We start from the raw sequence: 16,717 nt of genomic DNA, 5'->3' as shown, positions 1-16,717 counted from the left end.
ACTCAGGGGCACTCAACCACAGAGCCACATCCCCGGCCCTACTTTGTATTTATTTAGAGACAGGGTCTCACTGAGTTGCTTAGCACCTTGCTGCTGCTGAGGCTGGCTTTGAACTTGCAATCCTCCTGTCTCAGCCTCCTAAACCACTGGGATTGCAGGCGTGCACCATTGCACTTGGCTTGAAGAGTAGGAGTTTTTAATTTTGGTAATATTTAACTTATTAATTTTTTCCTTTATGTTAGTGTATTTCTGAGTCCTCTCTAGGAAATCTTTGAGTCCCCCCCCAAATCTTTCCAACTTGAATATATTCTCCTTGTTTTCTTCTTTACAGTTTTACATTAGGTCTATAATAGATCTTAAATTAACTTTTATATGAGTTATGAGGTAGGAGTTAAAGAGTTGTTTTTTTGTTTTTCCTATTTGTATATCCAGTTGTATTAGTCCCATTTGTTGAAAAGAATCTCCTTTCTCTATTAAATTCCTTGGTCACCCTTGTTGAAAATCATTTGACCATATAAATTTGGCTCTATTTCTGGACCCTATACTCTATCCCATTGTTTTATTTCACTACTCTTTTTTTTTTAATATTTATTTTTTAGGTGTAGATGGACACAACACAATGCCTTTATTTTATGTGGTGCTCTTTTGATTACTATAGCTTTATGATTTAAAAATAGAGAAAGTGAAAAGTCCTTCAACTTTATTCTTTTCATTTAAATTTTAGAATACATAGATAATTAAAAAATGAAATACATAGTCTATCTCTGGGTTATGTATTAAGGCAATATCAAAACATAATTGGGACTGGGGTTGTAGCCCAGTGGTAAAGTGCTTGCCTCACACGTTGGAGGCACTGGGTTTGATCCTCAGCATCACATAAAAATAAAATGAAGGTATTGTGTCCATCCACAAAAAATATTTTAAAAAATATATAATGGAACTTTCTACACAAATGAATTCTTCTTAAAGGTTAAAGTTCATTTATTATCATTACTAATTAGGAAAAAATTACAGATGCTCCTAAAATCTAGGCTAGTTTCAACTGTATCATTATGAAAGATATATTCAGACAAAAAGCATAATAAAATTCACAAATCTTCAAAGGCCCAAAGTGTTATATGTGCATTTATCTGAATAGTATTTTTCATCTAGCTCCTAATAGCTGTAATTTTCCAAACTCTGATACAATAGACTAAAATAATCTATACCCTTACAGAGTTTACAATCCAATATATACAAACAGAAACTAGAAAGTTAGACTCTTACATGATTTTTTAATTCAAACATTGATTAGAAAGCTTGCCATGCAAGGTCTAAGCCTTGGATCGGCAACATCAGTCACCTCAGGGAGCTTGCTAGAAAGCAGACATTCAGGCTCATAGACCCACACATCTAATAAACCAGAATCCATTTTAACAAGATCCTCAGGTGATCTGCATGTGCCATAAAGTTTAAGAGGCACACAGCCCTAAAAGAAATCTTTTCAAATTTAACACAGTAAACTCCTCATCTGTGTTAATTCTCCCAAGTGACAGAGGGCTTGTGGGATTTAAAGAAAAGCAGGATCAGAATTTTAGCTTTGGGTAACAATGTCTTAATGAGGCTCCCACCTGAAATTTCATCCTACATGACCCCATCTCAGTTTCATAAAGAAGAAAAGATAGGCACAGAGAGGAAACAGGTGTCAGCATACTTCAAAGTGAGACTACAACTTCTTCCTCTCCTGCTATTTATGCCTCTGCAACCGCTGGGCCTACTTCGCTGCTCTTCACAGACACTGAGAAAGCTCCTGCCTCAAGCCTGTGCCCTCAATACCCTTTCTACCAAGATGTCTGCACAGCTATGTTCTTGTTTCCTTCAGGTGTTCCCTGTCAGAAGACTTTCTTGATCACCTGTATATACAGCACCCCAGGCCTAGCCTTCCTCACTCCTCTACTGCACTTGCTCACCTTGCTTTATTCCCTACCTCTTGTATGTAACTCTCTATTGCTGTTCGCTTATTATCTATCCCAAATTACATGAAAACTCAGGACAGGAATTTTGTTTTATTAATGTATGCCAATGCTCAAACAGTAGGCACACAATAAACACCTGAAAATCATATAAATGAATGTCATATCCTATTTAACGCAACATCTAATTTATACATGTGCCACATGGAAGTTGGCAAACTAGGACCTATGGCCTATTTTGGTATGGTCCTTCAGCTAAAAATGTAATCTTACATTTTTTAAAAGGGTTCTTTAAAATGAAAATACAACAGAATAAAAACAATATGTAAGAGAGACCACATGACCCATAGCATAGAATATTTATTATCTTGTCCTTTACAGAAAATGTTTGTGTACTCATGTTATATATAAGTATGTCTGCAAAAATTAAAAATTCCAATATATAAGGTATGGTCAGTTGCTATAATTAATATATTTGAAAAACATGACTTACTGTATTTAGTCTTTGTAAGTACAGAGCAGTTCTCAGAACATGTATCCAGAACCATCCGTGGACCAAAGAGGTTAGGACAGCATTCCAGTTTAATACAGGTTTGCCGGCAGAATTCAGTTACCCGATCTGCTGTTTTCACTATTTCAACAGTAGCCCGATAACTTTTTCCCTTATATCTACCGTTGGAAGAAATCAGATGACAGATTTATTTAACCAGTGATTATACAAAGAAAAACCAAGCATACTAAATAGCTGAACAATATTTTTTTGTTCTTAGAATATTCTGAGTCCTACCGAGTTTGAGGTCTCTGAAAACAACATTAGACTTAAATCTAGTAAGATGTGACAACTAAAAGCTGAGTTATTTAAATGAACAAATTTTTAATATTTTATTTTTTAGTTGCAGTTGGACACAATACCTTTATTTTACTTATTTATTTTTATGTGGTGCTGAGGATGGAACCCAGGGCCTCGCACGTGCTAGGTAAGCACTCCACCACTGAGCCATAACCCCAGCCCTGTGAAGATTTTCAAATAGTAATCTCACTAATTAGTATAAACACAAAAGTGATGTTTCCTTAAGTGTTTCTTTATTGGTGGGTAGTGTTCCTCAGAAGGTGGTTCAAGGATAGTATGACTTGCCAACTGTCATCCATGCACGGTCAGAAAGTAAGAGTCAACTGGAAAATTTTATGTCTCTTGAATCTAATAGGAAATTGTTCTTGCAATTTTGTGTCTTAAATTTTATATTTCTTATAATTCATTTTTATCATATTTTGTAAATGTTTTGATCCATGACAGAATGGAATCTAAAAAAGAAAATCAGCTTGGTTCTTCACCACAAATAAAAGATAAAGCAACACTACCCTAGAAAACATAAGCATCTGACATAATCCACATAAGAACTGATTCTGTGACCTGTTAAAAACAAGAATAGAGAGCAGAGGAATCTACTCACTTGGCTTTTAGGACTTCTCCACATCCATGCCACACAGAGTCTTTGTCCAATTGGAGCTCCCGAAGGACACGACTGGGTTTATAGGCTGCATTTATAAGTAAAGTGAGGACCTGAACTCGGTTTTAAAGCAGAAAGAAATATGGGTAGGGAAGGAGAAAAACAGATCATTAGCACCATGGCACTCTTGCTATCCCATAGATTGTTAAGACAATTGTTTAGAGATTGTTTAGAGATTAATTCTAGTCACATTAATTAAGATTAACAAAATAATAAAACCAAACATATGATAGTTGCCCAAAGTTGCAAATAAAGAATAACAGTCCTCTTAAACATTCAAAATGCTATGGTCATGAAAAAACAGGCACCATAAATTTTAAAGTACTCTAGCACATGCTTCTAAAATGTTTTCCCAGTTGTATCACACACAGAAGATTACATTTGTTTGGGACACTAAAAACTATAGATAGCTGAGCCTTATGGAGACTTGAGGAGTCTGGCCCAGAAGCTCTGGCTTCCCCAGATCCTGCAAGTTGCTACCCTGAAGGCTGAAAAGTTTGATAGATCCTCAAATCTGTTATCCACAGTACAGCACAATGGCTGAGAGGCACTGCAAGTCCAACAGATGAATAGCTTTTTCATGAATAGCTTGGTCCTTGGTTAATATCACACAGTCTCCAAGTCATAGACTTATTAGTTCACATCACACAGTTCTCATGTGGTGTCTGACAGAACACCCCTCCATGCTGACAAAAGTAGAAGAATTACTGCCATGTGAAGAATTACTTAGATGAATGTTTTGGGGGGAGTAGAAATAATTATGTGCTCAATATGCTGTCCAGTACTTAACTTTATCTACGGTCAACCAAAGTCCAAAAATATTACATGGAAAATTCCAGAAATAAAAGTTAAGTTTTTAAATTGCACTATTCTTCCTGGGATATGAATCACCCCTTTGTCCATAGTATCCATCTGTATACACTACACATCTGTTAGTCACTTAGCAGCTGTGCCAGTTATTAGATCAACTATTGAGGTATCACAGAGCTTATGTTCAAGTAACCCTTTAAGTAGCCTAATGCCATATCACAATGCCTACATCATTCCCTCGTCTCATCATGTAGGCACTGTATAAGCTCAGATCATTACAATTAGAAAAGTAAATACAGCACAGTAAGATAATCTTGAGAGATTCCACATTCATATAACTTTTATTATGGTATATTGTTATAGTTGTCCTATTATTCATTATTGTTGTTAATCTCTTATTGTGTCTTATAAACTAAAACTTTATCATAGGTACTGATTTGAATGTGTTCTACCAAAATTTATGTGTTGAAAGCTTGGTCCCCAGAATGATAGATGTGGAAAGTGATGAGGTGATGGGACCTTTTAGAGGTAGAGCCTATTGGAGATACACAGGCCATTTGGGGACATGCGCCTTTGGAAGGACTGTGGGACCCTCGTTTCTCTCTGGCTTCCTGTTTGGTACTGTGATCTCTTTCTCACACAAGCATTCCTGCCACATAATATCACGAACATCAGCCAAGAAGAACATCACGAGAGGCTGATCTGGAACCACCTAATCTTGGAATTTCAGGCTCCAAAAAATGAGCCAAATAAACCTCTCTTTCCTTATAAGTAGCTTGCCTTGGGTATTCCATTATAGTAACAAAAACAAAACAAAACCCAACTAATACAATAGGTATGTATATAAGGGAAAAAATACAACATATAAAAGGTTTGGTATTATCCATGTTTTCAGGCATTCACTAAGGTCTTGGAATACATACCACATGGATAAAGGATGGGGAATACTGTTTATGAGAAAAGTTAGTAACTTTTTATAAAATCAAGAGTTCTCAGTTCTATGAAATATGGCTCCTGTATGAATGAGCCCTAGGAGACTCCTTATATTTCCAAGTTCTTCTGCTCTAAGCTAGAATCTTACCTCTCTAAGGACCAGAACACAGTTTCCAGGTCCTACACATTGAGGCAGCTCAGCAATTCTTCCTTTGTTAAGATATGGCCCTGAGAAGCAGCGGTGGTTGAAGTATATCTTTGGACAGCAATATTTTCCATTAATCATAACTGAGAAATGAAGTAAAACAAATATTAAGAACAGTCATTCTCTATCCCATGTTTCCAATGCTGAATTACCAGGGGCACAGGGGTGGGAACCAAGCAAATAAACCATTAGGTTAGTTTGGAGATTATGTGTTTTCTTTTTCTATGATTCTTTTCCTTTTCCCTTTTTTCCTTCCCTCCCTCTTTCTCTGAAGTGGTGGGGATCAAACCCAGGGCCTCATGCATTCTAAGGAAGCACTCTACCAATGAGTTACATATTTTGAAGCTTAATATAGTGTTTGAGAATTCTCTTGAAATAATTTATATTTAGAAAGCTTATACTTACCTTATACTAGCCTTACAGAGGTTATCACTCTACTGAAATCAAACAAATGTCCTGAATTACATGCTCATTAACTCCTGGATTGGATGTAACACTATTCTAGAGCCCTTTACTTCTAACAATAAAGAAGTAGAAAATGTACTTCATGAACCAATGATGATTCCTGACAATCAACAGTTTTAGTTCTTCAAATACCAACTATTTGATAATCTATTCAGGAATATTTCTAGGAATTGACACTGCATATTATCCAGAACTAAAGTTTGTCTTCTAAAACCCACCAAACAAATAATCTGGCAGATCTGATACCGTGTGAATGCTCCCATCTCTGGGATTTCTCAGAGGGCTGAAAGTGTGCTGTGCCAACATCTCTGGGTTCCTTTTTTGTGCAGTGGGTGCAATAAGGCTTTGACACCAAATTCAAATATTTTCTGAATAAATAATATTCTTAAATGCAATGTTTTTTTTTTAATAATTCCTCACAGCAACTGACATTTCAGCTACTGATTGTAGAAAATTTAAAAAGACATTAAACATCTTCATTTGATATGCAGCAGAAGCTCCTTCGATGGATACTGCTCTTTTATCCACCATTAAGGAAAGCAGGTGTGTGTACAATGTCCACTATTGACAGGACTTACATTCATAATGTTCTCTCTTTAATTAAGAATGCAGTCTTGGGGCTGCAGTTGTAGCTCAGTGGTAGAGTGTTTGCTTACTTAGCATGTGTGAGGCACTGGGTTCAATACTCAGCACCACACAAAAATAAACAAATAAAATAAAGGTATTTATTGTGTTCATCTACAACTAAAAAAATTAAAAAAAAAAACAAAAGAATGTGGTTTTAGCATGGTGGTTACCTGTCAGCATCCACTTTTCTATCTGAACTCTGCCATCTAGATGCTCTTTGCAGAATTAAGGTAGTCATGCCTCTGCTACTAAGGAATATTGGCAGTTTATAGCTCTCAGTTACAAGTCTGTTCTATAGTTGGCCTGATCTGGGGACTGCCCTCAGTAGGAAAGAGCCATCTCATCCAAGGTCCCATTCCTTTTGAGGTAGAGAGAGCTGAAGTTTACTTCTAATAACAAGTAATGAGTGGCCACAAAGCCTGAATTATGGACAACTATGTGCTTTAGACCAGTTCTAAGGCTCCTTGTGGGAGGATAAGAAACTTCTATTGCAACTACCTTGCGCTTCAACTTCTCTCTGTATGCAAACTTGCTTCCTTCACTCCTTCCAGAAGTTGTTACCAAAGCACTCCCAGTCAGACTCCTGCATGCAAATATCAGAGTCTCATACTGTTTCCCAGAGAACCTGAACTATGACAAAACCTAAACCAAGATGACTTGGCTGTGGTCACATACAAGATATTAATGTCTTAGTTCTATAATTGCAGTAGGCATCAAAATGGCCAGCAATGCAAAAAAATAAGTAGTCGACATAGTCCCAATCTTCTGTGTATAAATGATGTAATAAAAAGTTAATGGGTAGAAGAGACAAATGTACAGGTTTTGAACTTGAGAAACAGTTAAGTTCCACTTCTCAGCCTTCCACTCATATGCAATGTGAGCTCTCTTGAGCTCTGGTCTCCTTTCTAGAGCACCTGAATACCCAATCTGTGCTAGAATATACATAATCATGATGCTAACCATTACACAGCCAGGACAGGAGTAGTCAAGAATAGTTCCAGAAAGACCCTGGACAAAATATAAACTTCTAGCAAGGATCCTTATATCCCTTATCAGGCATTGCCTCTGATACAATCAAATAAGCCGGTGCTTTATTCTTTAACTGTAAAATTTACATATAAAGAGTTAACCACCTCTCAAGCAAAGCTTAAGAAACAGCAATGCCTGGATAGCCTCAGGTTCTTTATCCCAAGTCGGGAATGGTAACATCAACCCCCAGAGTCTTTGGCACCCAACTGGTAATCAGTGAAGAATACCTATAATTAGAAATGGGTAGAAATATCTGCCTACAGGTGATTATAAAACTAAATACATCTTAGACAGTTATAACTCCAGGGTCTCAATTAGGAGGCTCCTCTATGAAGCCACATTCTATAAATCAAATGTAAGATACAGTCCATGAAAAGAAATTAAAGGTCCTCTTCGCTATAAGATATAAATGCTTATCATACCTGAGTCTGTGGAGTTTGACTCCTGACTCTTCAGACCCTCGTGGATAGTCCTGGAGGATGGTACTCTAGGTTAGGAAAACACAGCAAATAGTGAGATCAACCTTAAGATCAGCTAAGCATGAGGGTTAGTTTCCTTCAAATTTAAGACAGCAAATGTGGCAGTCAGCAAAAAGTCCTTCTTTCATCATAATTTTATTTAACAACAGCAATTGCTTTTCAAATTGTGTGCAAGATTTAATGAGTCAACAGTCTGTGTTGTAAAACTGCTTATTCAGATGAATTTTACTTTCATTCATGTTTTCAAGAAATTATGAAATTTCTTGTGGGATTCCTAAACTACAAGTAAACTATTAATTTTTCAGCAGTCACAGAACAGAAATATTTCTTATGTCAATTTCAAACATTTTTTTAAATTATTTTATTAGAGAAAAAACACAGAAACTCATTCTGTATGTAGCAATCCCTAAAACAGGCTGATTTACCTTTTTAGAATGATTCCTGGCTAAAGCTGTGGACTGGTCTTGACAACTAAGCTGAGGAAAAATCCAAAGCCAGTACTGTCACTGTTATCTTACTTCTGTATCTGAAATTCTTCCCACTTCTATTGTCAGTTTGTTTTTTTTTTTTTGGGGGGGGACTGGAGGTTGAACCACTTTAACATTGACTATATCCCCCATCCCTTTCTATTTTTTATTTTGCTAAGCTGCTGAGGTTGGCCTTGACTTGAGATCCTCCTGCCTCAGCATCCCAAGACACTGGAATTGTGCCAGTTTTATTAACTATACAGACACAAAGGCAGTTATAAATAAATTATAAATTAGATAGCTAATAGAATTTTCTATAGAAGACATTGTATCCCTCCTGCCAAATTCCTATGTCAAAGTCTTAATCCTTACTATATTTGGAGGTCAGGCTTTTGGGATTAATTAAAATTACATGAGGTCTTAAGAGTAGAGCCATAATCTGATAGTACTGGTGGCCTTATAAGAAGAGGTGGGAGAGAGAGTAAGGGAATATAAATGAATGAATGAATTTCTTCACCAAATGAGGACACCACCAGATGGTAGACATCAGCAAGCCAGGAAGAGGAACCAAATTGGCTGGCACACTGATCCTGGACTTTCCAACTTCCAAAAACAGGAGAAAACAAATTTCTGAGGTTTAAGTCATTCAGTCTGTGGCACTGTGTTTGAGAAACTTAAGCAGACTAATAGAGAATGCAAAATCGCAAAATCTGTTGTTTAAAAACATAAATATAAACACAGAAAACTTTGCACTTTTAAGATTTGAAGCCACCACCAAATAATTGCTTCTCAAAAGCTGTATGTAAAGATGCTACAAAGAGTTTCCTGGTAGGTACAAAGCCACTCTTCCAAGTATGTCATTTTTTTTTTTTTTTTAGAGTTGTTGTCTTCTACTTCAAGTCACTGTGACAGCCAGCCACAGGTGGCACATGCCTATAATCCCAGTGGCTTGGGAGGCTGAGGCAGGAGGATGGTGAATTCAAAGCCAGCCTCAGCAATAGTGAGGCCCTAAGCTACTCAGTGAGACTCTGTCTCAAAATAAAATATAAATATAAAAAAAGGGCTGGGGATGTGGCTCAATGGTTAAGCACCCCTGGGTTCAATCCCCAATAGCAAAAAAAAAAAAAAAAAAAAAGACACTATAACAAATAATTTCCTGACTACAATTTTTACTTTTCCTTCACAAATACTAGAATGGGGACTGTTATTTCCTTTCTTTTATTCAAATACTATATATATATATATATATATATATATATATATATACACACACACACACACACACACACACACACACTTTAAGCAGAAGTATAAAAACTATTTAATTTGTATAAATCTATCCAATTAAAAGACTATGTTTCCATTCAAGAAACAAACATGAGATGACATACTTTTAGTTATTTCTGTATTCTAAATTTCAAACTTAACTATTGAGACATTCTATTACATTACTTACTGTTTTTCTGGTTGAACCACTGCAATTTTCCTCTGTTTATGTACTGTAAGAAAGGGGGTGGAGAGTCAAGAAAAATAAGACAAAAGAAAGTTATATATGTGTTGTTTATATTAACATATTTAAAATGGTAGCTACCTGCTACTTTATATAAGTTCTTATGTATTTGAATATCTAAATAAGGAACATTATTTTGGGTAGGAGTCTTTATACAAGGAGAAAAAATTGATATTTTCAAGGGTCCCTGGGTTAATTAATTCCTAGGAATATTTTCCAAGCAAAACTAGATATTCATGAGAAACTGGTTTGACAAAAGTACAAATCAGACCATTCAATGGGGGAAGGCATAGTTTTTAAAATATGGTGCCGGGAAAAGTGAATTCTCTTATCTTACATTGTATATAAAACTGAACTTAAAATTGATCAATGATCTAAATGTAAGAGATAAAGCTATAAAACTCTTAATAAAAAAAAATGAAAAAAACTTCATGACTTGGTATTTGTCAATTATTTCTTAAATATGACACCAAAATTAGAGGCAATAAAAGTACAAAACACTAAAATTTGACTAAATTTTGTGCATAAAAGAGAATAAAATCTTATGCACGTCAAGAAAGTGAAAAAGAAACCCATAGAAAATATTTCCAAGTCATGTATCTAATAAAGGATTAATATCTCTAACATGCAAAGAGCTCTGACAACTCAATGAAGGATAAATAACCCAATTTAAAAATAGATGAAGGACTTGAGTAGATATTTTTCCAGAGACAATATACTAATGTCCAATAAGCATATAAGAAGAGCTCAACATCACTAATCATTAGGGAAATGCAAATCAAAACCATAATTTCACACCCACTAAGATGGCTATCAAAAAATGAACAAAGGAGTTGGGCATGGTGGAGCACACCTGAAATCCCAGCAGCTCAGAAGGCTGAGGCAAAAGGGTCATGAGTTCAAAGTCAGTCTCAGCAATTTAGTGAGGCCCTAAGCAACTCAGCAAGACCCTGACTCTAAATAAAATATAAAAAGGCTGGGGATGTGGCTCAGAGGTTAAGCACCCCTGGGTTCAACCCCTAGCACCAAAAAAAAAAAAAAAAAAAAAAAAGAAGCACTGGGGAGATGTGCAGCAACTGGACCTCATGTGTTGCTGGTAGAGATGTAAAATGCAGCAGCTGCTTTGGAACCGTTTGGCATTTCCTCAAATCGTGAAAACATAGAGTTACCATATGACTCACCATTTCCACTCATCAGAATGTACCCAAGAGAAATGAAGACACAAATCTTTACATAAAACTTGTACACTGAAGTTCATAGCAGCATTGTTCATAATAGTAAAAAAATGGAAACAACCCAAATGTTCATCAACTGAGGAATGGATAAACAAAATGTGGCATATCCATACAATGGAATATTATTCAGTTATATAAAGGAATAAAGTACTAACAGACACTAAATCACATGGGTGAATTCTGAATACATGCTAAGGAGATAGTCACAAAAGAGCACATATTATATGATTCTATTAATAGTAAATGTTCAACATAAGTAAATCAATGGAGACAGAAAGTAGATTAGTGGTTCTCTGGGAAGGGGTTGGAATGGGATTTCTTTTGGAGATGAAAAATATGTTCTCAAATCAACTATGAAGGTAACAGCACAACTCTGTGAATATACTAAAACCAAGGAATTATAAACTTCAAAAGAGCAAATTTCATGGTATACTAATTATATCTCAAAACTGTTTTTAAAAGAGGGGAGGATAGGGGGCTGAGGTGGCTCAGCGGTAGTGTGCTCGCCTTACACATGCAAGACCCTGGGTTCAATCCTAAGCACCACATAAAAATAAATAAGTGAAATAAAGGTATTGTGTCTAACTACAACTAAAAAATAAAGATTTTTTTAAAAAGAGAGAAGGGAGATAGAATATTACATCTAAGATTAGGTTACACTGTAATCTCAGTTACTGAGGGGGCTGAAGTAGAAGGATTGCAAGTTCAAGGCCAGCCTCAGCAACTCAGCAAGAACTTGTCTCAAAATAAAAAATAAAAAGAATTGGGAGGTGGCTGGGGTTGTGGCTCAGTGGTAGAGTGCAAGACTTGTACGTGTGAAGCACTGGGTTCAATCCCCAGCACCACATAAAAATAAATAAAGGTATTGTGTTCATCTACAACTAAAAAAAATTTAAAATGGAGGGGGCTGGTGTTGTGGCTCAGCGGTACAGTACTCGCCTAGCACATGAGAAGCCCCAGGTTCGATCCTCAGCACCACATAAAAATAAATAAAAATAAAGGTATTGTGTCCAAATACAACCAAAAAAATAAATACATAAAAAGAGAACTGGGGATGTAGCTCCATGGTAAAGCATCCCTGGGTTCAATCCCCAGTTATTGTCCTGCCCGCCAAAAAAAAAAAAAAAAAATCAAGATTAAGTTGCAAAAAGACTCTAGCTTTCATCTTATTCGACTTCTCTTGCTTTTTCTCACTTCCTCACTCTGATGGAATCCAGTTATCTTGCCATTAACTGCCCTATGGAAAGATCCATGTGCCAAAGAACTAAGGGAAGCCTCCAGTCAATAGCCAGCAAAGAGCTGAGGCTCTCAATCCAATAGCCCATGGAAATTACTTTTTGTTATTATGGTCTGAATATCCTATAAATTCATACTGACACATAATCACCAACATGTTGGCATTAGGAAGGGGGGCGGTCTTTAAAAGTAATTAGATCAGGGGCTGGTCAGCAGAGTGCTTGCCTCACATACACAAGGCCCTGGGTTCAATATCCAACACCACCAAAAAAAGTAATTAGATCATGCTGGGCACAGTGGCCCATGCCTGTAATCCCAGCAGCTCTGGAGGCTGAAGCAGAAGGATGGGGGTTCAAAGCCAGCCTCAGAAAAAGTGAGACGCTAAGCAACTCAGTGAGACCCTGTCCTTAAATAAAATACAAAATAGAGTTTGGGATGTGACTCAGTGGTTGAGTGCCCCCGAGTCCAATTCCTGGTACCCTCTCCCCACAGAAAAGAGGCCACAGGGAATTAGTAGTCTTCTTTAGCATGTGAGGACACAGCAAGAAGGTGTTATCTATTAACCAGGAAACAGGCCCTCACCAGACACTGAATCCATTGATAACACTGTTCTTGAATTTCCCAGCCTCTGATGATGTGTTATTTATAAATTTCTCAGTCTGATATTTTGTTATAGCAGCCAGAATGGACAACAACACTTGCCAATAATCATCTGAGTAAACTTGAGAGCAGATTTCTTCCCACATTAAGACTTAAGATATCTCTGGCCCTTCCTGAAACCTTCACTGAAGCTTTGGAGAAATATACATCCAAGAGAACCCACCTAAGTTACACCCAGATGCCCAACCCACAGACACTATAAGATAATGTTTGTTGCAATAAAAAATTTCCTATATAGAAATAGATAACCAGTTTTTCTCTAAAATGTCCCTATTCATCCTAATAGGTAAAAGTCATACAACAGATCACTTAACAATCAACCCTCTTGCCCAGAAAAGATACCTCGTGCCCGGCGAGGAGTGCTGAGGGGGTGGCCATTGGTCTCACACCAGCCCAAAGGAAATATATCCATGGATTCCACACTCACAATACATTCAGGTATAGGCTTCTTAGAACCTGTTTAGATTAAACAAAATAATTTTGTTTAGATCATTAAATAGCCTACTTCATAAACTACTTTCTAAACACCATTCTACTGTTACAGAAACAAACACAAGTCTCTCGAGCAAGGATATTTTTCATAGTTTACCTTTTTCGTGTATGATAACATTATGGAAAAAAGTGAACTGTGCCCTATATGTATAAGTTTTATGGACCAAAATGGATAATGAATATACAAGGTGACCTTAGTGAAGAAACAACAAATAAGCAACTAGAACTACCACTGGTATCATTCACATAGCTAACAATTCCCCCCCCCCACCCCAATTCCTTAATTAGAAACCAAAAGGGAAAGTGACAATTCTACTCATGAGGACATTAGTTCAGGTACTCTGGGAATAAGCCAGAAAGTAAAACAGTAAATTCCAATCAGGAAATTATTTGGCAAGTTGCTCAGCAAGTTGCATGAAAGTCTACGTTTAATACTGTCCTTAATGCCTGCATTAGATGCCAATTCCATAAATCACAAATAGTAGGTACCTTCTCAAAATATGACTATTTGGCAATAAGATAAAGAAAAAGAAACCCAAGCCACACACAGTAACTACAGCACTGAGCACTCACACAGCCTTATAACCACAAACCTCCCCCATCACTGAATACTACACTGAATAAAATACATAATTTCTATTTCATATGCCTTTTGATACTGTTTGTTTGGGGCAACCAAAATACTCTCTCTTCAATAAACTGTGTTTGCTGTTCATGCTCGTTTATTTTACTCACATCAAAATATATACTATTTGACTTAACTTTCAAGAAAACAGGGACTTCATAACAAAGGTTTTATGCACATTCATTGCCTAAAAATTGAAAACTAAGGACAGGAAAATAAATTTTTAGTTCAGAGTGGTGCAATTCAAATAGAAGTCTCTAAATAAGGTCACTATTTAACTAGCCCAATAAGTGAAACAAGCCACACTACCAAAATAAATAGGAAGAGCAAAGGAGTGCTGGCACTTACCCTCCAGCTGGAGCCACAGGTAGGAGCCTCTCACAGCAGTAATGGTGGCAATGCATACTTCTTCAGGAAGAAGAGGGTTCACTGCCTCAAGCTTCATGTTCTCCTTAAACTCATGCTCAGAAATTGACTATAAAAGGAATGAATCAAATTCACTTACTAGATTAACGTTCAATATTAATTTCTTTTTCTTTTTTATTGTTTTTTAAAGATTCAAAGGGAAAATATCTGCCTTTCTTGGTGTTATAGGCAGTGAGGTCTTTAGGTCAGAGATTTGTGCATATTGCAGCATAGATGATGACCCTGTTCAAATTGTACAGCCTCTTTTTGATTCCATTTCCTCATCTGTCAGATGACTTTGAAAACACTTCTCTCTCACTGGATTATTAGAAAGATCAATGAAATAAGACCTGGTGTCTCAAACCAAGTGATTCTCAACTGTTCATTCACTTCCCCTCCCTCAGAGGGCTCTACTATACTAAAAACTTCCTGGTTCATATTTGTATGTATACCAGAAAAGTAAGTCAGTTTAATTTTTAAAAAAACTTACAAATAAGGGGGAAGAGTCATTTAAAACAGGTTTTAAAAATTTGCAGCTTCTGGGTCAAAATGGATAACTAAACATCTGCATTTGATTATTCTCCTTTCTGATAAGTCACTAAAAGTTTTTTTTTTTTAAGATACAAACCTATCAAAATGGATATGAGAAGATTAAAATTTTTTCAATATTAGAAGTCTCAATTTTATAATTAAATGATATTTAGCGTTTTGATAAATTCTAAAAAAAAATTTAGTGTCTTGATAAATTCTAAAAAAATCTTTTTTGAAGCACATGTATTTTGATATAAAATTTTTTAAAAATTCAGAAAAAAATATATGCACATATTTTTTCATTTCAGAAACTAAAGGTAAAATATATATTTATAAAGCAGAAATCGCTTAGATAATCTGATACAAACCTTTTCTGGATAGGATAAGGCAGTATTTTCAGTGTAACGTTTAAATTACACTTATAACTTAACATCTGTTGCAAAAAGTGATTTCTAGAAGGACCCATTAAGTTTATTTTGTGGTGTATACATCATTTTTACCTAAGCCACTTAGCCACAGTAGACTTTTTTATCCTGCTAGCTGCAAAGGGATCCTGGGCATGACTCATGAATTGGGATTTGAGATATCACGCTATTATTGCAGTTTCCCAGAGTAAACCTTAAATTTAGGACTTAGCAATCAACTTACTTTTTATTAAAAGTGACAAAAATACACTGGTGAGTGCAGTGCTTTCTTTTATGTTGGTTATGCATTTTAAGTTTTTCTTTTTCTTATTAAAGCTTTATAGTGTATATAGCAGTTGGATTCATCTTGACAATCTCATACATCATGGAATTCAGTTTCAGTTCATGATCCTCCCCTTTTTCCTCTTGTCCTCCCTTCCTTCCCCTATTCTCCTTCCTCTACTAGACTAGATTTCCTTACAATTGTCGATTTATTTATATCTGATTGGTTCTTTTTACTTATGCATAAGGTGAAATTTCCTGCAGTATGTATATATATACACATAACATGATTTTTAAAGAATTCATTCTGTAGGCCTCCTCTTACCTGTTCTTCCACTTTGCCTCTCCTTTTTCTACATTACCACTCTTCCCTTTATTATATCCTACCCTACCCTTCCCCTTTCCTTTATTTTATTCAACATCCACATACGAGAGAAAACATTTGAGTTTCTAAGTTTGGCTCATTTCACTTGACTTGATATTCTCCATTTCCATTCATTTGCCAGCAAATGCCACAATTTCATTCTTTTTATGGCTGAGTAGAACTACATTGTATATATACAATAATCTCGCTTCAATCCATTCATCTATTGATGGGCATCTGGACTGATTCCACAATTTAGCTATTGTGAATTGTGCTGCTATAAACATTAAGGTGGCTGTAACACTACAGTATGCCAACTTTAGATCTTTGGGAAAATACCAAGGAGTGGGACAGCTGGTCATATTGTGGTACCATCCCTAGGTTTTTGAGGAATCTCTATACTTCTCTCCAGAGTGGTTGTAGTAGCCTGTAGTCCCATCAATATACAAGTGTACCTTTTTCTCCACAAACCTTGCTAATATTTATTATTGTTTCCTG

At 36.1% G+C, this 16,717-nt stretch overlaps 1 protein-coding gene across 9 annotated transcripts in view; it reads right to left on the bottom strand.

Annotated features, from left to right (window-relative positions):
- Positions 1-16,717, bottom strand: part of SFMBT1 (Scm like with four mbt domains 1) — a 143,276-nt gene that overhangs the window by 14,266 nt on the left and 112,293 nt on the right. For 8 of the 9 annotated variants that reach the window (XM_081284124.1, XM_081284122.1, XM_081284123.1 and 5 more), the window contains 7 exons: positions 14,582-14,708; positions 13,459-13,572; positions 9,932-9,974; positions 7,952-8,016; positions 5,352-5,491; positions 3,404-3,513; positions 2,446-2,621 (listed from right to left, as the gene is read on the bottom strand). In XM_081284124.1, the coding sequence (XP_081140250.1) occupies positions 2,446-2,621; positions 3,404-3,513; positions 5,352-5,491; positions 7,952-8,016; positions 9,932-9,974; positions 13,459-13,572; positions 14,582-14,708 (775 nt within the window). The remainder of the gene's footprint in view (positions 1-2,445; positions 2,622-3,403; positions 3,514-5,351; positions 5,492-7,951; positions 8,017-9,931; positions 9,975-13,458; positions 13,573-14,581; positions 14,709-16,717) is intronic. The other variant, XM_081284118.1, reaches the window with a different exon arrangement.

This window comes from Spermophilus citellus (assembly GCF_964194105.1).
Source record: "Spermophilus citellus genome assembly, chromosome: 3".
Taxonomy (NCBI): Eukaryota; Metazoa; Chordata; class Mammalia; order Rodentia; family Sciuridae; genus Spermophilus; species Spermophilus citellus.
This window is presented reverse-complemented; position numbering and strand designations above follow the sequence as displayed.